General features: G+C 45.9%; 1 protein-coding gene across 3 annotated transcripts in view; it reads left to right on the plus strand.

Moving 5' to 3' along the window:
* The window catches only part of TRIM66 (tripartite motif containing 66), a 53,124-nt gene extending 31,561 nt beyond the window's left edge, over positions 1-21,563 (plus strand). Inside the window, exons 11-21 of one of the 3 annotated variants that reach the window (XR_005983854.1) lie at positions 8,013-8,501; positions 8,659-8,851; positions 10,781-10,838; positions 11,268-11,433; positions 11,715-12,004; positions 12,499-12,625; positions 12,945-13,019; positions 13,396-13,548; positions 13,962-14,180; positions 14,946-15,095; positions 21,531-21,563. Coding sequence is in view for 2 of the 3 variants with exons in the window: in XM_041729612.1 (XP_041585546.1) it covers positions 8,013-8,501; positions 8,659-8,851; positions 10,781-10,838; positions 11,268-11,433; positions 11,715-12,004; positions 12,499-12,625; positions 12,945-13,019; positions 13,396-13,548; positions 13,962-14,180; positions 14,946-15,005 (1,830 nt within the window). In the remaining variant the exon portion in view is untranslated. Of the gene's footprint in view, positions 1-8,012; positions 8,502-8,658; positions 8,852-10,780; positions 10,839-11,267; positions 11,434-11,714; positions 12,005-12,498; positions 12,626-12,944; positions 13,020-13,395; positions 13,549-13,961; positions 14,181-14,945; positions 20,380-21,530 lie in introns of those variants that run through there. The other 2 variants (XM_041729612.1, XM_041729610.1) reach the window with 2 other exon arrangements.
* The last annotated feature ends 3,573 nt before the right edge of the window (positions 21,564-25,136 follow it).

The following is a 25,136-nucleotide window of genomic DNA, read 5'->3' on the forward strand; positions in this document are numbered from 1 at the left end:
CATCCAGCAGGGTGTTTTGGAATGAATTTTTGACATCTGTCTGTCCCTCACAGTTGCCTAATCTTGGCTTAGCCACTCTGAAGAGAGACCACGGTTGCAGCACTACAACAGGATGTCTTACATCCTAAGTGAAACTGGAAAACAGTTTGATGGCTTCATTTTGTACTTCTGAACAAGTCAACTGATGAAAAACACACACACTCTCTTCCTCAAAACTCTTGTGGAGGCGAGGCTGTAGGCACCACAGAGAGCCTGTCGAAGCCCTAATTTAACTGCAAGGGGGACCTCTTTTCTGCTCACATGTCCACATCCTCCACAGAGCACCGAGAGACCACCAGGATGCTTATAGCTTCAGAGGAGTCTGAGATATATTTTTAGTAAATGATGTCTAAGCATAGGCATTCCTGTGGTCCACATTAGTGAGAATGACGCAGAAGAGGAAGAGATAATGACTCACATGAAAGAGCATTTACATCATTATCCAAGCCCTTTGATGCCTGAGCTTGTAATTTGATTCTTACAACTCAGATTTACATTAACCTGTGGAGGAGGAAATTAAAGCCCAGAGATGGGAAGTATCTTGCTTAAACTCCTACCCTAAATCTTAGCTTAAGTAAGGAAATGCTGGGCATCCTGCCTTCACAGTCTCCAGATCCACAGCTGTGGCCAGATCGTGACTCTCGACTCCAGCAATGATTATGTCCTCATAGCCTGGCCTCAACAGCAGAATTTGCTCAGAATCTTCCCAGGGCCTTGAGAGGCTTTCTTAGGGCATGTCTGTGTTCTGGTCAGCAATGACAGAGCTGTACAGATCTGCTCTGTCCTCAGGAACCAAGCCAAGTATTCCCCAGGTCTGGCTCCCTGAATTTTACAGCCTCTAGGAAGGCTCTTTCCTCTGTTCTGGCCTGATTTCACTCAGACCAGATCCAGGATCTTTGTCTAAGTCTCCTGGTCCATGAGAAAATAGGACTCCCTGGGCCTTAAATTTCCTTACATTGCCCTGGCCAAAATAACTCTGGCCTGCGTCTCCTGCATCTCCAAGGCTTGGGTTTTCAGGGTTCCACTCATTCTGGCTTTTACTTCAAAGTTACTGGAATCCACTTATTCCTTTCTTCTTCCTTCCATCTCAGACTCTGGGATCCTCTTTGCTTTTTCTGTCTTTCCTGAATCATCAGGGCACTGGGCACTCTAGTTCTCTCTTCACTACCCATGAAAGTTTTCCCATTTGACTCTGGTCAGTTAGCATATATTATCATGGTTATGTGCACATGGTTAATTTGTACAAGAACTTTCCATCGAGGTGGGGGAGCATTTGCTGTTGTCAATAAGAGCAGCGAGTTTGCTATTTAAGATCAACGTGGGAACACATTTGCTAGGAAAGCTATCACTTCCTCGGGTATCTGATTCAGTTGTTTGAAGATCTACTACTGTTCAACCAGTTTACCTGATGTACAGTTATTGAAACACTCAAATCTGTTTACCTCAATCCTTGTCTCCTTATCTGTTTCCTTCAACCAGAGTGGAGGCCTTCAATGTGTTTCCAGGACACATTTTTGATGTCATTGCTCCCTTGTTCTCTGTACATTTATAAGGGTAGTCAGTCTTTGACAATTCTAACAACAGGGCAAAATCCTAAAAGCAGAAGTAAGCAGCTGAAGCCTTGGAGCAGTGGCAAGAACAGATGTCATAAACCCTACACACTCTGTTCAGCATGAGATCACAAGTCCACACTCAGGTGTCTAGCCAGAGGTCTTGACTACAAGCTTAGTTGTATGGTTTCCTTTGGAAATTTGGGTTGTTGTACCTTAGAGCAGTAAGCAGAGTAGAAGCAAGGAGTCAGGACTTCTGTAATGGCAGCTGTTAACAAGGGAGAAGACAGGAAACATCACCTGGAAAAGTGCCACATTGCGAGGTCATCCGGTGAAAGGACAGGCTAAGCTACGGTCCACTCCAGCAATAGAGGTCCATCCAAGTTCCTTTATGTTACTAAAGAATGGTCTCATTAGGCTCCATATACTCTGTTTATTATGACGAGGTGGTATGTGAAGTGTTCTAGAAGTACTCCCATTCAAAATAATATTTTAAAGTCAATTGCCTTTTGTTACCGGAAGAGGTATGTTTCAGATATTTGGAAAATTAATTTCTGTGGAACACCACCATATTTGTGCTACATTATCCCCAGAAATATTATCTGGCTGTAAGAACCTAAAATTTATATTAAACTCAGGGCATGTGCATTAAGTGTCTGTTTATTGACTTCTCTATCATGTCTTACTAGAGCACTAGCCTTTTAGCTAATGGCACAAAATCAAGACCAGCCAGCAGATTTTTAAGGCTGGGCCCAGATTCCTAGTCTTGGGCCTATATAAGCTTGGGAAATCTGTGTCATCACTCTGTGTCTCAGTTTCCTTTTCTGCTGGATGCAAGTGCTTTCTCAGAATTTTGACAACACTGTGTAATAATCATTGCAGTAATGTAAGCACATCAAACTCTAGTACAAGATCTGAATGGCAAGGATGACGAGGGGGGTGGCAGGTAGAAGAGCTTAGGTCAAATAGAAGACAGGTATGTAGGTGAAGAATTGCATAGATGACTAGTAGAAGAGGCTGAAGGTCAGACAGTTCAGAGAGGTTACAGGTCAGGCAAGTTGTGGAGGCAGGTGGTTCAGACAGATAGATTCTATACGTCCCAGGTGAGGTGATTCAGACAGGTCACAGATCAGGCAGGTGGTAGAAATAAAGGGAGAAAAACAAGAAGAGGAACGAGACAGAGATAGGAACATACAATATGGGGGAAGGAGAGAAAATTAGGAGCAAGTGAGGAGATGCTAGGTAAGAGAGGTAGGAGGCTCAGCATCTCCCCTCTTACCCCAGAAATGGCCTGAGCTTATTATCAGAGTTAATGCTTTTGGCATTTTTTACTTCTCTTCTCCCCTGAACTAGAAAATAGTTTATTTTCACTCGCAAACCACAAAATACATATTTTTCCCTCATGAAATCTGTAGGTTTTGTATGCAAAGAAGGCAAAGTATCTGTTATGTAGCTGACAGCTTGGAAGTGGTTGCCCTACACCAACCTTACAGCTGGCCATATCATTTTGCCTTCTCTAATTTGACCCTTGAGCAATACTGGGTGCTAGAGAGGGCAGTCAGCATCATCTCCACGGACAGATGAGCTCCTCCTGTGTGTGTGGCACCAAATGTCAAGCACGGTCACACTCCCAAGCCTACCATGCTCTCAAGAAGCTCTGTCCTTCCTTCCAGGCCCCAGTGACCCAGCCTCCTTTCCTAGCTGGGAAATTTGGCCCTTCTTCCTACTCACCTTGTAGCACCGGCAGCAGGGTAGGATGTAGGTTCTCAATCCTCTGTTTCTTCCAACACAAGAAATAGTTCGTTCTCTTTTAATATTTTGTACCTCTTCACTCCAAAGAGCCAAATGAAGTATCAAAAATACTAACACACAGTGTACATATGTTCCCAAAATGCCATTGTGTTTGTATAGCCTGTAGAAGAGGGATGGGGCTGGCTTCCTCACTGCACTTTCTCTGAGATCATACCCAGAATCCTCCCATGAACATTTCTCAGGTTCTTTTTACCACTTCCAGAGCTCCCCCCCGCCCAACTCCCTGATGGCTTTGGCCACCTTGACATTGGCTATGGATGTGGACATGAAGGAGACTAGTGTAGTCTGCAGTATCATAGGATATGTTATTGGTCCTGTACTGTGTGCTGGGTATTATAGGAGCAGGTTCAGCAAGTCCAGATCAAAATAAACTGATAGAATTTCCATAATTCTCCTGTGGCTCAGTCTGCATGCCCTCCTCAGTTGTTGTACTAAGTCACACTTCATGATATGCAATAAGTAATCAGGACAAGGGAATTAATATCCTATGAAGATATCCTACCTCTAATCTGGAGATAGAGGTGGAGATAGCCTACCTCCAATCTGGGGAGTTTTATCTTTGGGGATTTAATGTTGTGCATATTTTGTGACAGATACAGCACCTGATCATTGTTACTTGGGATTGTCCTGGGTAGATTTTGGTGTCCTTAATGCTTGGCACCAAGGATCTCATAGAGAGAGCCATCTATGTCATTGGCAGATGAGATGACCACTAGAGCTGCAATAAATATACATGTCAGATGGGGAAAAGGTGAAAGAAACCAGGTCAAAGGATTAGGCTGTCATATATGACAAAAAGGATCGCAACAATCATTGGGGATTCTTGTCCATAGATAAGGAAAGATAGAACCTTAGAAAGCTGTGGTAGCATATAAACAGGACAGTGGGGATGCCAAGGGATGCAGGCCAGGGCATGTTTGAGATAGCTTTTCCATGCTTAATCTACCCAATTTGCTCTGAGTATTCTCTCCAGACCTCCTTCTCCTCAATATTTCTTATCTTGGGACTTAGACTGTAGAGCAAATTGAAGTCTTTTCATTGAACACTATTGAACTACCAAGGAACATATAAAAAATGAACTTTTCTATGGGGGAGACAAAAGGCATTTATATTTAGCTCATCTGCTTTTAAAATTGAGAATTAAAAACAGAACGTATAAGCTTTACTAACACATTTTAATAAAAAAAAGGGGGAAAGTGTTAGGAGAGAAGAGAAAGAGATGATAAAAAAGAACAGGAGAGAAAAAGAGAGAGAAGGTTGAGGAGAGCAGGAGAGGGAGGGACAGAGAGTCTGAAGTGCAGAGTGTGTGAGAGGGGAGGATGATTAAGCACAGAGAACAGACCCAGACCACAGTCAAAAGTATGGCTTCAGCGCCCAAGCTCTGGATTCTACATCGGTAAAAATCCCATATCACATATCATGCTTAGTTGGTGAAATATTGAAAGGATCTCCCAGGATCAGGAATGAGACAAGGATGGCTACTATCACTCCTTCTACTTGACCTGGTCTTCCTGTACTTAGCTGGCAGAGTGAGGCTGGGAAAACAAATGCAGGGAAGAGAAGTAAAACTTAACTGGTCAGGGATGACATCATTTGTGTGTACAGAAATCCTCCAGGTGACTTCAGCAAGGTCTCTGGGTAACAAGGTCAATCCATAAAAATCAATTGCATTTCTGTGTGTGAACACAAATAAAGGGAAATGGAAATTTACAAAATGATGTGTTCAATAACATAAAAGACTTCAGATGTCTTTGCTGAACTTCATTTTTTTTTCAAGTGTAAAGTGCAGGCCACTAGAATGATGCTAACAGTCATAGTACCAGGGCAGCAATAGCAGTATCTGGGAGTTGCTGAGTACCTGCCATGTGGCAGACACTGTTCTAAACCTTTACTTGTATTTGTTTTTGTTACCTTCACAATAGCCCTTTAATGTTTGTGATGAGGATTCGGTGAGGAAATGTATGTAAGACATTTAGCAAATTTCCTCACATAGAAGAAATGCTCAATAACTTTTAGCTACATAAAGACAATCAATGCGTAGACTCAGTTGTTAATATTACAAAGCTGCTATTTATTTGGTTTGAGATTAGTAGAATACACAGTCACATATTACTGTTTTAAAAAGTTTTAAATAGGGCAGCCCTGGTGATGCAGCAGTTTAGCGCCGCCTGCGGCCCGGGGTGTGATCCTAGAGACCTGAGATCAAGTCCCACATCGAGCTCCCTGCATGGAGCCTGCTTCTCCCTCTGCCTGTGTCTCTGCCTTCCTCTCTCTCTCTCTCTCTGTGTCGCTCATGAATGAATGAATAAAATCTTAAAAAAAAAAAGTAAAAGTTTTAAATAGCTAATGAATTCATGTACTCAGGCAGATACTGCTCCTGGGTCTAGAAATATAGTGGGTAAGCAAAATAGGTACAGTCCATGCCCTAATGGAATTTACGATTTATGGAGGAAACAGAGATTAATCAAATGGTCTCACAACTATGAGAATACAGTAAAAAAAAAAAGGGGGGGGGGTGGTGGGGGATTTATAAGAATGTAAAAGGAGGGGAATGAGGTCTGGGCTACAGAATGAAAAGAGGCTTTGATATAAAAGACTGCAGGTGAGCTGAATTTAGAAGAATAAGTGGTACAGGGATAGGGATAGGAGAATGTTCCACGGGGAGGAAGCGGTCTGTTTGAAGGGGATGAAGTTTGTAGGTGGAAGGAAAGCTTGGCATGTTTCAGGGATTGAAAAAAAATATCTAAGTGGCTGGAGCTCAGAGAGTGGGAGGGTTGTTGTAAGAACTGTGGCTGCAGAGTAGGACCGGGGATGGGCAATCATTTCACAGTTGTCCTAAGAATGGTGGAATTGCACTGTGGGACTTTATGCAAAGGAATGATGTGGTCAGATTTGTGTTTTGAAAATATTTCTCCACTGAGGAGGCTACTACTGTAGTCTGGGGAAATATGGGAGTATAACCCAGGCTAGGGCACCAGCAATAAGAGAGAGGAATTAGTGGGAAGATATGTGAATTGCTTAAAGGGGAGAATTGATGAGGTTAGGTAGTAGCCTGAATGAAGGAGGGGGGAGGTCCCACAGATGCTTCCTTCCTAGCATCTGACTTGAAAAACTGGGTGACTGGGAGTGAGATTCACTGAGGTAAGGGCAGCCTTTTCTTCACTGTTAAATGGATTTGCTAATTTTATAGTGAAACTTGAGACGGTATTTGAAGTATTTATTTTCCTGTGGAAATTTGAGTATCTTACTCATGGGGAAAGGCTTAAGACATTGATTTTGGAAGCTTAGAGATGTTTACTCTTTGCTTCCCCTTTGACTTTCAAAAGATGTCAAATTGTTTTATCTTTAGTCTTACAAAAAAGAGCAGGGATATCAAACTTATAAATTCCTAAAGATTACATTTAAACCATTCGCCCCCAGCCCCCCAATGAAAGGGTTTCTCCAGTCTAAGATATGGAATGCATCCAGTGTAGAAATCTCTATGTCTTTAACTTCTTTTGTTAACCTTTAGGTCTCTTCTCTCTACGTCATCAAGCAGTTAGGAGAAAACAGTTCTTGGAGTTGGGAAGTTACTACCTCATCCACTGATTGTCTAGACTGGGTCATATGAAGACCCTGCTGCTCTGATGTTCTCTGCCTCTGGTTCAGAATGTCTATGGAAGATAGAGTGGGAATAGGAAAGGCTTTCACATCTTTTGGTCAAAGCCTTCACTTAATGCTGGTGTTCTGGAGTTGGTCTGAATGAGCCTATACAAAAGGGCCTGGATGGGCAGCCCCGGTGGCTCAGCGGTTTGGCGCCGCCTACAGCCTGGGGTGTGATCCTGGTATCGAGTCCCACATCGGGCTCCCTGCATGGAGCCTGCTTCTCCCTCTCCCTCTGCCTGTGTCTCTGCCTCTCTCTCTGTGTCTATGAATAAATAAATAAAATCTTAAGAAAGAAAGAAAGAAAGAAGAAAGAAAGAAAGGAAAGAAAAGAAAGAAGAAAGAAAAGGGCCTGGAGTTGGCCCAGGTTCCCCTGGACTGATTGGGTCTCCCTAGGCCTTGGCATTATCTCCAAGAAGGCCTGGGGCAGATCAGAGTTTGAGCCTTCTGAACTTCCTCCCATTTTTATGTAGCAGAAACTAGCCCGCAGGAATGCCAGAAGGGATGAGAAGGCCCTAGTGGTTTAGTCAGAGGAGAGTGTGAGGTTGGAAGTCAGTCCCAAGTCTGACCCTCTGCCTGGGTACTGGGTGGGAGGCCAGGGGTGTGGGCCGATGGTGGCTCCGTGTGTGTGTGTGTGTGTGTGTGTGTGTGTGTGTGTGTGTACTACCCTCAGGGCAGGTGGTAGGCTATTGCTTTCATTCCCCCACACTATTTTGTCTCTGTCTCTTTCACAAACATATACACATGCACACCAGTGTCCTCAGTCTGTGCCTGCCTCTCTCTCAGAGCCTGCCAGCCTCCTTGGCATAGGGGAATGGGAATAGGACTTCATGTGCGGAATTCCCTGCAGCTACTAGACTCTGAGGCCAGAGTGAAATCTGAGCATAGGCGCTCTTGCGGGTCACAGGTCTCCTCCCCTGCCTCCATTCCCAACTAACAGCTGGCTCTGCCCTGTCTTCTCTCCTGCAGCACTCCACTTCAGTGAGCATCATGGGCTTCTCCAACACGCTAGAGATGGAGCTGTCATCTACCAGGCTAGCCAGGACCCTGGAGCCGCAGATCCAGAGCGTGAGCAGCCTGACTGCTGCCCCTTCCCACATGGTCCCAAGCCTGCTGAGCGGTCAGAGCCAGGCTGTGCCCAGCCTGACAGTTAGTCCTCTGCAGACCATACCCAGTCTTGTACGTGGCACACCCCAGACCGTGCCCGGTCTGATGAGTGATTCCTCCCAGGCCATCACAAGCCTAGCAAGTGATCACTCACAGGCCAGGCCCAAGCTGATGTCTGGTCCCACCCAGACTCTGCCAAGTCTGGCTACTTGTCCACTGCAGAGCATGCCTCTGGCTTCTGACACGCAACCGGAAACTGCATCCAGTGGCAGTCCTGGCTCTGGTGGAGCTGTGGGGAGCCTGTGCCCTGGAGATGGGGCTGACCCCTCTCTTGGGAACGCCCTGTGTAAGGTAAGTCCTGGGGAAATGACATTCAACTCCTGCTTATCTCACTGGGCAAGGGGGTGGCCACTGAAGGGCTTATCCTGTCCTTAGCTTCATGGCTCTGTCATTACTAATGCAAAAAGTCTGATTTCTTTGACTTTTGTTGGCCTTTCACATTTGAAAGATGGAAAGTGAGGATTCTTCCCGCTTCACTGACTCTCTGGGACAGGACCCCACAACTCCTGGTCTGGAGGTTTCCAAGGATTTGGTTATCCCTTCAGAACTGGAGGAGCCAATTAACCTCTCTGTGAAGAAACCTCCAGTGGACCCAGCAGTCAGCACAGCCATGGCTCTACAGCAGTACCAGAACCCAAAAGGTGAGGTGCAAGTCAGAAGCAAGTCAGAAGTATTGTGCTGGCATAGATGTGAGCTCAGCACTTCCAGGTGAGACACGGGTCAGGAGACAGACTTTAGGTGTGAGGCAGCAGTGCTTCTCCCTCTGGCACATTTGCTTCTTCCCTCCAGAACTGACTGACAAGTGCCTGTTCTGTCTCCTTCACTGTGTGTATGTGTATGTGTGTGTGTGTGTGTGTGTGTGTGTGTATGTGTACTAGGACTGATCCAGGCCATGATGTAGGCTTGTGTAACGTATTCCCATGCAAAAAGTTCTGGAGGTATGGGTTAGCAGTGGGGGAAACAGGAAGAACTCATCCCAAAAGGGCTAGCCTTGGCAAAATATTTTAGGGAAAAGAGCATATCTGTCTTCAGAGTCGAGTATCTATCTCTAACTTAGAAAATGAGCTCTGTCCTTTTCTGTTTGACTTTTCTGAGCTGGTTTCTTTCTCTGTCAATGGGGGTAATCAGAGCTACTTCCTAGACTCCTGGAACAAATAACTACAGTAGAATCATTTGATGACTTTCTCTTAGTAACAATAATTTGCCTTGCTTTGTCTTGCACCTGGCAGTCATCTGAATTTGTGTTGTGCCTCAGAGTAAAGGGAATTTGGACTGGTGGAGACTGGCTCTGATTCTCTTCTCAGCTACCCACACACCTCTAATGGGGCTTTCTTCTGTATAGGTGAGGGCTAGTTGGGAAGTTTGAAAGCAACCACCAAGTGAGTATTTGGGACTTTTTCTGTCTAGTGTAGGATATGTGTTTAGTTTGTAATGATCACTCTATTTCCTGTACATTTAATAAATTAAAATGAAATATTTTTTCTCCTTGTTTTTTCACACTGACTGAAAGACCCAACTGAACATTTATTGGTTCTTATTGACAGCATAATAATGGGACCCTGGATTTTAAGCAATTAAATATTTTGGACCCTGCTTGCCCATGGAAAGTGCCTAGGACAGTGCCTGGTGCTAAATGGGTGCTCAGTAAATGCCAGTTTCCTCCTCCCTTCCCATACTGCCTCCTGCCCATCCATACAGGCTCAACTGCACTACTCAGGGTAGGGCTATAGCCTTTTGCCTGTGGAGTATGAACTAGATTCTCAGGCAGTACTAAAATCTCAGTGCTTGGCTGAAAAGGCAGAGGCAATACAGAATGACTACTGAGAGCACATATATTTTTTTTAACTTTTAATTTAATTTAATTTATTTTAATTTAAGTGATCTCTGTGTCACATGTGACTTCAAGTTCTTGAGATCAAGAATCACATGCTCTTCTGAGTCAACCAGGTGCCCTATATATCTGTTTGTCTTTTAATTAATTTTAAAGATTTTATTTATTCATTTAAGAGACAGAGAGAGAGCATGAGTGGGGGTGGGGAGGAGAGGTAGAAACAGACTCCTTGCTAAGCAGGGAGCTCAAAATGGGGTCAGGACCATGACCTGAGTGGAAGGGAGATACTTAACCATCTGGGCCACCCAGGCACCCCTGTATTGGTCTTTTTAAATATTTTATTTATTTATTTGAGACAGAGGGAGAGAGAGAGAGAGAGCACACATGTAGGGAGAGGCAGAGGAAGGGGATTCTCTATTTTCCACTCTCGCTGAGCAGGGAGTCTGATGTAGGGCTTGATCCCAGGACACTGAGATCACCACCCGAGCCAAAACTAAGAGTTGGACACATAACTGAATGAAACAGCCTGTTTGTCTTTTTAAAAGAAGGAAGCCTTCTTCTCATCATTAGGAAGGAGAACCATGTTAGGATTTCCACCATTATGAATGATTACAGTGTGGGTAACAATTGTGTGACAAGTATGTGGCTAAAGGTATGAGTAGAATATATGAGTGGAAGGTATGGGTTATAGAGCATGTTGTCACAAATGTATGTCACAGGTAATTATCTTTTGCCTTAGAGTATGAGAATTTTGAAGAAGCCCTGGAGCTGAATGTAAAAGAGAACCAGAGTATCAGGTAACAGGCTCTTGCCCCAACCTCCCTCTCTCACCCTCCAACTTCATTTATGTCCTGGGAGGTTGGCACAAGAAGTCAGCATCCTTGATGACTTAACTAGAAGCAGAAGTTTACTTATAACTGTCTTCTTCAATCCCAGACCTTGGAGTAGGATCTGTGTGGTTGGGAGTCTGAGATGCTTGTGGGAGGGTGTCCTGGCTCCGGTGCCAGGAGGCCTGTACTCTGTGTAAGGTCCTCCGTCTTTAGGAATTCCCTTTTCTTTGAGCAAAGGGCTCTGGGGATAGGGCTGGGGAGGTGAACCGTGGGCCTGCACACAGTGGGATTGAGGTCTGGAGCAGCAGTTCAGTTGTGGGATCATGGATGAAGCTGACAGAGCCTGGGGGCAGAGGAGGCCCCTCCAGAGACCCAGGGGTGTCTTTCTTGCCGCAGGCGAGAGCCTAAGATTCCCTATGTGCGGCTGGAGCGGCTTAAGATCTGTGCTGCCTCCTCGGGAGAGATGCCTGTGTTCAAGCTGAAGCCCCAGAAGAATGAGCAGGATGGGAGCTTCCTGCTGATCATCGAGTGTGGCACAGAGTCCTCCAGCATGTCCATTAAGGTATCACTCTGCTCTGTCTTGTCCTTGAACTTGGCCCACCCTAGGAGCCTCTCTTCTCTCTGCTTCTGTCAGAATTCTAGCTGTGGGTCTGGCCCTGTCCAGAGTCTGATCTGAGTGGGGCTACAGCCTGGCCAGACTTACCCTTGGCTGTGAAGGGACCTGTGAGATGTATATTAGAAGGAGCTGTCCCAGCATTCACAGGGTTCAGCTGGCCTGGGGGCCTGGAATAAGTTGGTGCAATTCACTGGTGCTGTGCTCTGCCAACTTCCTTCTTCTTCAAGGTCAGCCAGAACAACCTGCCTGATGCCATCCAGGCCCCAAGTCTGGGGGGAAGAAAGGTTACTGTCACTTCTCTGGCTGGACAGCAGCCACCAGAAGGGGAGGGTGCATCTCCTGAAGAACAAAGACTCATCCCTCGGACCCTTGGAGCCAAGAAGGGGCCCCCAGTACCAATAGAGAATGAGGACTTCTGTGCTGTGTGCCTCAACGGGGGAGAGCTACTGTGCTGTGACCGCTGCCCTAAGGTGTTCCACCTCTCCTGCCACCTGCCGGCCTTGCTTGGCTTCCCAGGGTGAGCCATGCCTGTCCAGGCCTCCACCTGCCTAGCAGGGTGGTCTCCAGGAGGTCTGTTCCCAGTCCACACAGCTCCCTGGGCTAGGCTCCCTCCCCCTCTGGGCCTGTGTGAATTGCAGGTTTGTAAGTCAGTGGCCCAACTGCTGTGTGCTTTCTGCACATGGATGGGTAGATATTTGATATTTGAATGGCTTTCTTTTTTTGTCTGTTCCCAACTTCCTTCTACACACACAGATTTGTCCCCGTACTCCCGTCACAGCCCCTTGCTGAGTCCTAATTTTTGTCTGGATTCACTCTACCCCAAGTTACTAAATTTCTTTCAAGCTTGTTGAGGTTAGGAAGCCATTCCCTACAGGGCTACAGGGCTACAGACCGAGTCTCCCAAGCCATTACTCACCTCCCCTCTCCCTCGGGTATCTTGGAGCAAAGCGACAGAGGAGGTGACTTTGGGCCACGTGCTGCAGCCTAACTGGGCCTCACCTGCCTCCACAGGGGAGATTGGGTGTGTACCTTGTGCCGCAGCCTGACCCAGCCCGAGATGGAGTATGACTGTGAGAATGCCCGCTATTACCAACCCGGGATGCGGGCCACCCCTGGCCTGAGCATCTATGACCAAAAGGTAGGGAAGGGTCTCTGGGAACAAGGTTCTTTGCCTAGAACAGCCTCCCTGTGCCAGGGCTGAGGCCTTTCTGAGGGGATGGGAGGCTTCTTCAGGTACCTCTCTGATGGGCGATGCCTGTCAGGCATCGCCCATCAGGGGTTTACAGTAAATTCCCTCCTGCCAGCTGTTTTCCTCTGGCCTGGGGATGGGGGGGCTGTGCTCTGCCTTGAAGGCATGGTGGTCCACACCCCATGGGACAGAGTTGATCCTGCTGGAGTCAGTTCTTCTGCAGGTGAGGCCAGGGTGGAATAACGTGCTGCCATTCTGGTTTCTGCAGAAGTGTGAAAAGTTGGTTCTGTCCTTGTGCTGCAATAGCCTCAGCCTGCCCTTCCACGAACCTGTCAGCCCGCTGGTAAGGAAAGCCATCTGTCTGTGCCAGCTCCCAAGGTCCTGGGCCCGGGGTGGGTCCCAGGGGTACCCAGGGCCGGCTCGGAGCATGGCTGCTGGAAGTTGGGTTGATATGTGTCTGGGCTAGTGGACCCAGCCGTGGCCACCACAGCCCCCCAGCCCAGCGACCAACTGCACCATGCCTGACTAGACAGTGAGCTATTCCTCTTTTTCCCTTTCCCTTTGTCCTCTTTCTCCACTTTTCTTCTTGGTGCCGTTTGTTCTTGTTCTTGTGTTTCTTCATTTCCGTTCCAACTCATTCTCCATCTTTCCCTCCTCCTTATCTGTACCTCTACCCTTTCTCTCTTCCTGCTTTGCTTCCCCTTCTCTTCTGCCCCAAGGCCCGGCATTACTACCAGATTATCAAGAGGCCCATGGACCTGTCAATCATCCGGAGGAAGCTGCAAAAGAAGGACCCAGCTCACTACACCACCCCAGAGGAGGTGGTGTCAGACGTCCGCCTCATGTTCTGGAACTGTGCTAAATTCAATTATGTATGTCTTGCCTGTTTTCCCCCTCCTGTATTTTCCAGTGACCCCAAGACTCATGGCTGGATGGGAATAATCAGGTTTGGTCCTGAGTTGCCACGAGGACCTGGGAACAGACTTTCTGGGGTCCCCTGTAGTGAGTGTTGATAAGCTCTCTCCCACACTTGGGCCATAGCATGGACTTAGGAGGAAGAAGGGGGAAGTGCTAGTGGTTGGCTGTCTGTGGGTAACTGTCAGGGTCACTTCTGCTTTAAGAGATTATACTAAACTGGTTATCGTGAGTCTTCAGGAGGAAATGTCACATTTTAGACCTCCAGGAAACCTAGCCAGGCTTTGTACTCTGTATAGCTCTTGAGGGACCTGGAAGAGATGGGCTGATGGAGACAAGCCATACCATCACTGTTCTCCTTCCCCTTCAGCCTGACTCAGAAGTTGCAGAGGCTGGCCGCTGCCTGGAAGTTTTCTTTGAGGGCTGGCTGAAGGAGATCTATCCGGAAAAACAGTTTGCCCAGCCGAGGCAGGAGGACTCAGACTCCGAGGAGGTGTCTAGCGAGAGTGGCTATTCCACTCCCCAGGGCTTCCCATGGCCTCCCTATGTGCAGGAGGGCATCCAACCCAAGAGGCGGCGGCGACATATGGTAAAGAGTTGCTGCCAGCTGGCAGTCGGGTGCGGGGGATGGTTGAGGAGGCAGGAGGCACCCAAGCAGCATGTACAGAGCAACCTAAAGCAAAACTGCTCAGGAGGCACAAGAGGCTGGTGACAGTGAACCCTTGCTCCCAACCCCTTAGTCTAAGAGGAAGGCAAGGCAGTGTGGAGCTCATTAAGTCTAATTATCACTGAGGCTTAAAACTCAGAGAGGTGGATGTACCTGCCCAGGTCACCCAGCAAGTTAGCAGCAGAATCGTGGCTCCCAGTTTGCAGCTCAGTTCTGGTTGTTCTGCACTGTGATCCCCTGGAAAAGAGAAATACCTGGTCTCATTGCCTGATCTCAACTTGGGCTTAGAAAAGAGAAAGGATATTTTCAGCCCCTTGGTGTAGAGAAGGAGGGAGAGGTGTTGCTTGCAGCAAAGAGAGCTCCTCTGACCTTGTGTCTGGTCCCACATACACAGACTTGAGACGTCAATTCAGTGTTGTTTCATTCCACTGAAATGTACTGCCTCCCTGCTGTGTGCCAGGGCCCGACCAGCCACCGCCCACCCCCCTCGCCCCCCACCCTGGGTTATTTACTGTACCTGGTACACCATAGCGCTTAGTAGACGTAGTGAGTTTTGCTCTTGTGTTCCTGGGGTAAAATAAAACACTTTGGCTCTGGGGAGTTCCAATCTGGATACTTTGCCTTTTCACATTGATAAGTGCTACATTTGGCCATGTTGATTCCACACATTATTTTTTTTTCTTTCAGGAGAATGAAAGAGCAAAAAGAATGTCATTCCGCTTGGCCAGCAGCGTCTCCCAGGTGTGAGAGCTGGCAGTAGAGCACCCTGGCAGCTGGTGTCCCATCCTGTTGACCACTCCTCCCCACCTTTCAGCTCATTCTCTTCAGATTGTGGATGTGAGACAAGTCTTGTTGAGCTGTGTAGTGCTCTTCTTTGCCGTTTGCATTTTACAGCATTCATTTGGGAGCCATAGTGCATCCACTACAGAGAAGATTTCAGTAATAAACAGCGAAGAGGGAGGTGTTCCCGATTACCAGAAAAATCAGATGTGTAGGGTCCCCTTGATGAGACCAAGCCTGGTCGGGCTTGGAAGGACCTAACTTCCTTGGTGTCTTTTCTCTGCTGAGGAAAGCAGACTTTTCTCACCTATCAGTGTGCAGGGTTCAGGAGCAATGTATATATATGTATATATACATATATATCTGAAGTCCTCCTGGACCCAGAGGGAAGCAAAAGAAGTGAGAGAGGTTCTGACATATGGCAGGCCTGTGATCCCTGGCCTAGCACAGCCAAAGACTGTCACTGTTTGCCTTTGCTTGGCCTGCCGGGACAGGAAGCTGCCCTGTGCAGGGTAATGGAGGTTTCTAGAGGCCTTAGGTCTCAGTTGGTGCCTATTCGGGTTCTAACGGTTTTCAGGGTATTTGTTTCTCATGCCCCCTATACCGATGTTGACTTAGGTGGCCGCTGTGAAAGTGCTCTAGGTGATATGGCATTCTCGATGGGGCCAGGTGGCTGTGCAGGGACTGCTGACAGCTTCAGGCTCATATTTCACCTTGCAGGCTTAAGGAGATGTCAACCTCAGAGCCTGTGCTCTGTGCCACTTACTTTGGGTTCTTAGTTCTTCCTTGGTGTCAAAGCTTCCTAGAAGTGATTGTCAGTGGCCATCTCTTCATTGCCTCCACTCAAAGGTCTGGATGCTGAGTTCTGCCTGGGAAATCTGAGAGGCAGGGGCTGGCCAAGGAGGTTGACCCAGAACCAGCTCGCCCTGCTGGGTTCCTCCTCCCTCTTAGAGATCCTAGTCCTCAGCTTCTCCACTTTTGCAGAGCCAAAGATCAGAAGCAAGTTCTCTGACTTGCCTGCCTCCAGGCTGCCCACAGCCCAGAAAAAGCCAAGACTTTACTGGCAACCCTTTTTTGTTGGAGGCTGGAGAAGGCCAGAGGACTGCCAGGAGCCCGAGCTAACCATTCATGGGGATGTTCCATCTTGGATGGAGAAGGGGAAAACTGAGAGGTGAGGAGCCAGAGTCCTTTGTTGACCTTGAAGCAACTTAAGGATTATTTCTCTGAGAATTCAGAGGGAAGTGTTCTGGAAGCCACAGGAACAGGAATTCCAGGTCACATCTCAGATGGAGATGGATCTTCATGGTCTGTGCAGGGTGTTTGGGAGGAGGAAGCATAGGAGATGCTGTGGGTCAGGGTGTTCCCCAGCAGGAACTTGGTTGAGAGGGAACCTACTGCTGCTGATGATGGGGGAGCTGTGGACCTAGCACTTTGGTGGCCCTACCTGCAGACATAGCTTTCTCTGGTCTGGTCATGTCTTTGCTAATTTCAAGGGAGTCTTAGGTCAGGGCTTTATTTTTTGCTAAGAGATGAAGTTTAAGGAAGTTCTTGTGTGTAGGGCCTTTGTTAATGGGAACATTCTGCTTGGGGAAGACATTTCTTCTCTCCTTGTGAGTTTGTGGTACTGCTCATTTCCTTTGCTACTTAGGCTGAGAGGCCATCTTCGCTTCAAAGCCAACCATGCTCTTGGCCTGCCATTCCTTCACCAGCCCTTGCCAGGCTCTCCTGTGCAGACAGACTTCCATAGTCCAAACAGGGGTAACTAAGTCTTTTTGCTCCAATAGCCAGGCAATCTTTAGACCTAGCCCCTCTGCTCTTTGGGCCTCACACGACTCTCTGGATTGGGCTTTGGCCACTTTCCTGTCAATTTTTTAAATCTTTTTCTCTGTTTAGTTGACTTGGCAAGATTCCCTCTGTAGTTACCTCACAATTTGTGCCCTTGTCATCTTTCCTTTATTGTGGGCCCCATTCCACCTCTCCTGAGTGAGCATTATGGTGCTATATGTCGGACAGCCAGGTGAGAGCTGTGACAGGCTCAAGCCTGGTTGAGATTCTTCCACAGGACTAACTGGAGACCACAAATATGAAGTAGAAATGCCTGGCTTCCCTTCTCTTAGTGAAGCTCCCAGCTGGATATAGCCTGCTGGGCCAGGAGATCTTAGTAATGTAGAAGAGAATCACATACTCCTTTCCTGTCACAGAGACCCTGCATGCTGCTGCGAGGCCCACTTTTGGCACCTGAGCAGACGTAAGGTGTCCTTCCCTGCAAGGGTGTGAGGCCCTGGCCCACAATGGCACCCCTGCCCTGGTTATTCCACACCACTGCCCTCTCCCAGGCTTTTCCTGTGGACTTAGCACCAACGTTTTGAGTCATAGTTTTGTTTCGTTTTGTTTTTGCATGCAGAAAACAGGATGTGACTTTTTAGAAATTAAAAAAACAAAACAAAACAAAAAAACCCCAAAAGCTGCTAGCTGAGTGACTGACTCCAGGGATTCTTGCTGACATCTGAACTGATCCTGCTTTTGACTTACTCTCCTGATGGCCTCTTCTAAAGTCCGTCAAGTCCTTTGGCCCTTGACAAAGTCGTGAAATGAAAATGCAGTGAGTTCTGGGTCCTCACAGTATAGAATGCAGTCCCAGAGGAGAAATTGGACTGCTTGGATGTTCCGGGAAATAGGAGAGTGGAGGGGCTTCAGTGGATGTGAAGGGGATTTTAATGTAAAAATTGGTGCAGGATGAATTACAAAGGACTGTTCCAGAATGTGGGGAGGCTGGCACTACTTGACTTCTAGATTGCTGACTGCATGCCCTCTGCGGGTACCCCTCCAACAGTGGCAGCTGCCTGACCCTCTGCAGGTTCTGCTCTCAGCAGGCCTCACCATCAGGCTCAGCCGGTTCTGGCTCCCTGCCCCCACTCCTGGCAGCAGGTCTTTGCCTTGCTTCCTAGACCTAGACCTCTCCTTATCTTTCCCAGACTCTGCCCTGTTTCTTCTCTCACTCCATGAGGTCACCTGTAGTCTTCTTTTCTGAACTCCTGAACTGAGACCTTGCTCCTTCTGGATCACCATCCCCATGCTACCTCTTCTCCCACTTCCTCCCTGCTGTTTATTTAAATTGCCTGCTCCTTTAGCCCAGTTCCTTATCAGGATTCTGAACTTTCTTATCCCCTCCAACTCAAGACTTCCCCTGAAGGTGTCAACCATTCTCCATTTTTTGCATCAGCTTATTTTCTGCTCCCTCCTCCTGGGTGGCAAAGAATGGCAGCTTCATAGTTGACACCCTCAGATGGGCTGTCAGCATCAATCGGTGTATCTTTGACTTGCAGCTACACTGCTGTCTGCCTGTGCCCCTCACCTTTGCTCTCAGCAAATGACTGACCCCATTGCCTGCTTCACAGAAAAGGGTCCCTACAGTGAGAACCTCCTTGCCCATTTGCTCCTCTCTCCCTCCCTTCTGTCTGTGTCTACATCTCTCCTCAGATCCTTCCCGTTTGCTCCTGTTTGGTGCTCTGTTTCTTGAATCCTGCTTTACGGCCTCCAAGACTTTGCTCTGTCCCTTATCCCACTGCTTCTACTTCCTGGGTCTCAACCTCCCTCTCTGTTGGTTGTTCCACAAAGCATACAAACAAGCACAGGTCTCCGCCAGACTAAAACAAAGCTTCTTAGAGTCTGTTGCCTCTTATTCATTTCCTTATTAGCCAAGTTTCTTTAAAAAAGGATTTGTTTCATTAATTCTTCTCTTCACTCTTCAGCCCTCCACAGCTTTTCATAAGAGTCACCAGTGACCACCCAGTTGCCAAATCAAAAGAATACCTTTCAGGCCTCAACTGTCTTGAACTCTCCACAGCATTTCATACCATCCATGGCTTGCTCTTTGAGACAGCCCCTTTATGTGGCTTTTATGACACCACAGGCCTCTGGGTTATCCTCTTATCTCTCAGCCACAGAGGCTGAGCCTTTCTTGAAATCTTGACAAGGGAACACATCTTTTTTTTTTCTTTTTTTTTAAATAATTTTTATTGGTGTTCAATTTACCAACATACAGAATAACACCCAGTGCTCATCCCGTCAAGAAGGGAACACATCTATAGCTTTTTGTGGTCTCCCCTCTTTAGGAATTGGGCAGTCAGGAGGAAGCACAGCTGCTCCTGCTCCTTACCCTCCATGTCTCTCTGTTTTCCTTGAATCTGTTTCTTCTGCTGGACTCAGTTCTTCCCATGCCAGTCATGTGTATGAGCTCTCCAGGGAGGACAGCATCCGTGAGCCTTCCCCTGTCTTTCCCAGTGCAGCATGGGGACAGATTTTAGCTACGTTTGCCAGGAGATCCCATCTAAGTCAGCCAAAGAATGTGAATTGAGTCCTACCAAGAAGCAGTTTGGTAAATGGGATTCCCAGGCTGGTGGGCAGCTCATTGCCATGATCCCCATACCAGTTAGAGCCAGCCACAGTTGGTAAGGTGCTTGGGATCATGGTAAAACATGGTTTTACCTAGTTCATTGTGCTCCTAGTCAGAAGGAGGATCTTGGCAGGGGTGGGTGTCTGCCACTGATAACTTTCTGGTGCAGAGAAAACGGAGCAGTGCTGTGACTCATCACTTGCTTGGGGGCTCACCTGAGGGCAGTTGACTGCTTTTGGTCAGGTCTTTCCCATCTGTACTGATAGCACCACTTGCTTGCTCCTATTGTTCCCAGAGCTGGAGGCAGATATTGGTTGTTTTCTTGGAGATGGGGTGATATCGTAGAAAGTTAACTGATTTGAAATGCTGAACACCTAAATTTTAGCTCCGTCAGTTTTGAGCTATGTGACCTTGGGTACAGTTTCCCCCACTTATAAAGTTGGTTGGGGGAAGGAGTTGAAAACAGTGATCTCTCAGAGGCTTTGCTGCTGGAAAAAATGGTGATGGTGATTCTAACTCTAAAGCTCAGGCCACACAGGGAGCAAGGGAATGTTGGGGGTAGGACATAGCTGGGGAGTCTTGGCCAAGGCAGGACAAAGGGACTCACAGGCCAGACTGAGATGTTTGGAGAAAGCAGCTTTGAGCTGCTTCTTGAGCCATATGGCCATTCATCAAGCTGTACTTCTTTTCTTGGATATCTAGGGTGAGTTCCTCTTTGGCCTTTTTCAGAAGTGGCCATTGGATCCAAAGCGGTTGGGGGCAGGAGGGAGGAATATTGTAAAGGGAAGTGTCATTAATCTTAAAAGGACCTACACGTTCAAGAACAAATTAAAAGATAGCACTTTTCTTTACCAACAATTGCGTCCTGGAGTGTTTCTTCAGTAACAGTGGTTGAACCTACTTCATGGTCTTCTTCCCCTGGACTCCAACATCATTAAGAACACAAGATGGGGAAGAAGAGACTGGGAAGCCTTCTGTCTAGGGAAGAACTCAAGTCTCTGCTTCTTATTGCACGAACACAGCCAATTCTTCAAAATTCAGGCAATGGATCTGAGGCAGTTAGGGGAAAACCATCTTATGAGTGCCCGCCACTTCTAGGCACTGAATACCTCAGGAATGTCTTTTATAGAGTCATTCCTCAGTCACCTAGACTTAGCTCTCCTCTCTGCCCACTCTAAACCAGTGTTTTCCAGTCATTTGGGGTATAAGGACATTGTTTTGAATATTTGTCATTCATTTTGACTGCATAGAATCTGAACTCCTTTCTATTTGGGCAGAATTCCCCACTTCAGGAGTCTTGGGAGGCAGAGCTCACTCCTCACTACAGTAGCTAAATATATTAAAATCTTGAAAAAAAAAAAAATCTTGATTTATCAGCATCACTTGTAGCTAGGATACAGGTCTAATGGTAGTCACACACACACACACACACACACACACACACACACACACACAAAAGCAGAGACCATAGAGACTTCTTTGGTGATGGTATTGGTTGCAGCGAGGTGAGGTTTCCATGGTAGCAAGAGCTGCAGAACAAGCTGAAGCCTGTGGTGCTTGATGGCAGTGATGGTTTCTACAGCAGACCAATTAGCTCCTAATTCTCTTGCCTTTCTTTCAATTCTGTGAATTCTCTAAACAGATATTTTATAAAATCATTTTCTGCTTAAATTAACCAGAATTGGTTTCTTTCCATTGGAACTAAGCACCCTAACTGATGCGGAAATCTCCGAGAATCTAATAAAGTCAGGGGCCCACTCTCTGAGCTCCAAGTCCTGTGGTCTATTGGACACCACTTTGGCATTTCAATGTCACCTGACATATTAGCCAGTCCCTGGCACTCTTAACATATTCTTCCTTACATATTCCTATCTTGGAAGCCAGGGACCTGACCAGAAAACCAGGGATATGTGGTGTCAGAGAAGTTTGTGTTTCAAGGAAGGGTGATCATCACTTTTAATGCTTAAGACCTGGAAGTCTTTCTAACCCCCATCCTTTCCCAGAGTTGCTCAAGTACCCAAAACCTTACCCATGCCTGCTCTGAGCTTTCTGCTGTGTTTGTCCTTACTAATTTTATTTATGCTATCCTTCTTCAGGTCCAAGAAACATACAGCCTATCTACTCCCCACTCCTCAGGTTCCATGGTAAGCTGCTATAGCAAGACTACTCTCCATAGCAAGCACTGCCCTGGCAGATAGGTCTGCAGTGGACTCCTTCCTTCTACACATGTGGCCTGTGGACTATTTTATCCAATAGGCAGTGTAGGAAGAGTACCCAGGGCCTGGTAAAAATAAGTCCTAAAAAAATTAAAAATAGCAAAACCTAAATAAATATTCAGTGTCTAAATGTCAAACCCATTAATTGTTGATTTCATAATATTTCTCCATGAATGCTGGGCCTACACAGCTGGAGGCTAGAGGTACAGCAATGCCCAGGAAGCTTAGGAATATCTTTTCAGTCCAGTGTACAAATAAAGCTCTGTTTTTGGTATAAGAATCTAGGCTCAACTGCCATAAAAACAACAAAAAAGATCCCAAAACAAAGGGGCTTAGGAAAATGGAAATGGATTTCTTTTTTAGGTAGTAATCCCAGAGGTAACCAAACAGGTTAAGGTAGGTAGATGGCTCTGCTTTGTGAGATTGTGAGATAACCCAGGTTCTTTATAAATTCTGGTTTTACCATTCTCTAGGATGTCACTTTCATCTACAGGATTGAAGTGGTTGACCAGTAGCTTATCTGTGTTCCTGTCTGGAGGAAGGGTAAAGAGAGGAAGAAAAGAATAAGCAATTTTATTCAAAATCTGTGTTTTGGACATTGTATACATCACTGCTTCTGAAATGTGAATTAAAGGAAGCATTCCCTATTTTTAAGTCTGAGCTTTGAATCAAGATTATTGTTAGATTTCTTCCATGCATGTATGTGTTCCAGTAATGCTAATTGGATGGCATTATAATAGAGTTTCATGGATAAAACCTTGTTTAGAAAACAAAAACAAAAAGCTTGTGTCTTGGAAGTTGTATATACGTATCACTGTTTCCCAAAATCAGTTGGTTAGATCTTATTCATAAGGTAACATCCAGCTATAGAGGAAGCTTGAAAACACAAGCACCATAGTCTCAGCCATGCCCCAGCCAAAGGACTAAGGCCTGGTGCTGGTAGAAGCAGTTGTCCTTCTCTAGGGCTCTACTGTACATTTATTTCAGTGAGTACCAGGTATGGCCCACTGACAATGTCACTTCATGGCAAAGGCTGTGCCATGGCAGTGCCTCTGTGACTTCTTTTTTTAAAGTTTATTAGTTAGTTTATGGAGCATTCATCCTCTCTTTTCTACATGAAATGTGTATCTGGATAACCAAATATTTGATGAGGGGCAGTGTCTCTTGCAGAAGTATTCCAGCTAATAATTGAAAGGTTGATAGTTTGGAATATCACCATTTTCCAAAGCCTAATGAATGGATGAATCTGGTAATGACCATGCATGACTACCCATATCACTAAAAGAAAGACGTCCAGACATTACATGTCTCCTGATTGAAGAACACAGTATCACCTATGAAGTGCTTCCAAACAAATAGGAGCTGACTTTAATCAGACCTCTAGGTCTAACTACGAATTAAAAGATAAAGCTCTCTCTCAAAAAAAAAAAAAAAAAGACATAGCTCTCAAATGACAGGAATTGCAAAAAATAGAGGAACACCTTTAATGACATCACAAGGATATAATCAGTAAAATCTAGTCTGTGGAGCCTATAGGAAAAATGACCTGGTTCCTTCAACAGATATATTATTGTAAGGGGGATAAAAGTGGGATAGACAGGAAACCTATAAAGAGACTTAAAAAGCCAACTTTACACCAATTGTAAAGTATGGAACTTACTTACATCCTGATTTAAACAAACTAAAAATATAAGACAATTGGGAAAAAGCAAACACTAACAGGATATTTGATGATATCAAAAGCTTATTTTTTATGTCATTTGAATTTGTTATTTTAAATTTTTATGGTTTTTTTAGACATGATAAAAGGCTTGTTATATAGAGTGTTAGAAATGACGAAAAGCCTGTAGAAGATGGTTAAATAATTAATAGAATGGAATTTTAAATGATATTTAAGGAGTCTATAAGGCATACTTTAAATGAGACAAAGGTTCTCAAAATCTTTGTTTGGATTAAGAATCCAACAGAGGGGATCCCTGGGTGGCGCAGCGGTTTGGCGCCTGCCTTTGGCCCGGGGCGCGATCCTGGAGACCCGGGATCGAGTCCCACGTCGGGCTCCCGGTGCATGGAGCCTGCTTCTCCCTCTGCCTGTGTCTCTGCCTCTCTCTCTCTCTCTCTCTCTCTGTGACTATCATAGATGGATTAAAAAATTAAAAAAGAAAAATAACAGAACCATCCAGGCACCCCGTGGTGGTTCTTTAAAAAAAAAAAAAAAAAAAAAAAAAGAATCCAACAGAGTAATGAGATGCGTAAAAGGAGAAGAAAATTCTGCAGTTCTTCTGACTTGAGAAACCTCTCAAGTATTTCTGAAAGCAGAGATGTCAGTTAAAAAATTATCAAAAGAGGAATAAATTATTAATACAAGCAAACAGATTTTCAGATTTGATTACCTTTTATAGAACATCATAACACTCTGAAGTACAGGCCTCTTGAAAGATGCTTTTGTATGAATAACATTTCCAAGGCTCACTGAACAATCCTGCTTTATTTCTATTAGAAATTTTCATGCAGTCTCCACACTGGACAGGAGGGTAACATTGTCTAGTCTTTTTTTTTTTTTTTGTACATTGTTTAGTCTTTAGTGTTAGACTAGGCTGATTTTCCTTTTCCTTTTTTTAATTTTTTTAAATTTATTTATGATAGTCACAGAGAGAGAGAGAGAGAGAGAGGCAGAGACACAGGCAGAGGGAGAAGCAGGCTCCATACACCGGGAGCCCCACGTGGGACTCGATCCCGGGTCTCCAGAATCGCGCCCCGGGCCAAAGGCAGGCGCCAAACCGCTGCGCCACCCAGGGATCCCCCCTTTTCCTTTTTTAAAGTTTATTTACAAGAAACACAGAGAGGCAGAGACATAGGCAGAGGGAGAAGCAGGCTCCCTGCAGGGAGCCTGTTGCAGACTCAATCCCAGGACCCCAGGATCATGACCTGAGCTGAAAGCAGATGCTCAACCGCTGAACCACCCAGATACACCAGACTGGGCTGATTTTCACTAGCAGTTAGAATGGCCTAAATTTTCAAGACTGAGCACTAAAATTCTATCATTTCACTTTAAGACAAAATTTCCTGGGGCACCTGGGTGGTTCAGTGGTGGAGCATCTGCCTTTGGTTCAGGTCGTGATCCCGGGGTCCTGGGATCGAATCCCACATCAGGCTCCCCACAGGGAGCCTGCTTCTCCTTCTGCCTATATCTCTGCCTTCTCTCTGTGTCTCTCAAGAAAAAATAAAATCTTTTTTTAAAAGGACAAAATTTTCTAAGAAACTTTAAATGTATAATATAGAAAAGAACAATTACATAAAATACCTAGTCCTTAAATACTAGATACTAGATCAAAAAACAAACTCGCTTGTAAAGGACATAATTGGGACAAGTGGGAAAATTTTAATATGGGTCCATAATTTGCATTAATATGGAATTTCCTGAGCATGAAATTTGAACTGTGATTACAGGGGATAATGGCCTTGTTCTTGGGTGATACATGCTCAAGT

This window comes from Vulpes lagopus, chromosome 15 (assembly GCF_018345385.1).
Source record: "Vulpes lagopus strain Blue_001 chromosome 15, ASM1834538v1, whole genome shotgun sequence".
NCBI classification, from domain to species: Eukaryota; Metazoa; Chordata; class Mammalia; order Carnivora; family Canidae; genus Vulpes; species Vulpes lagopus.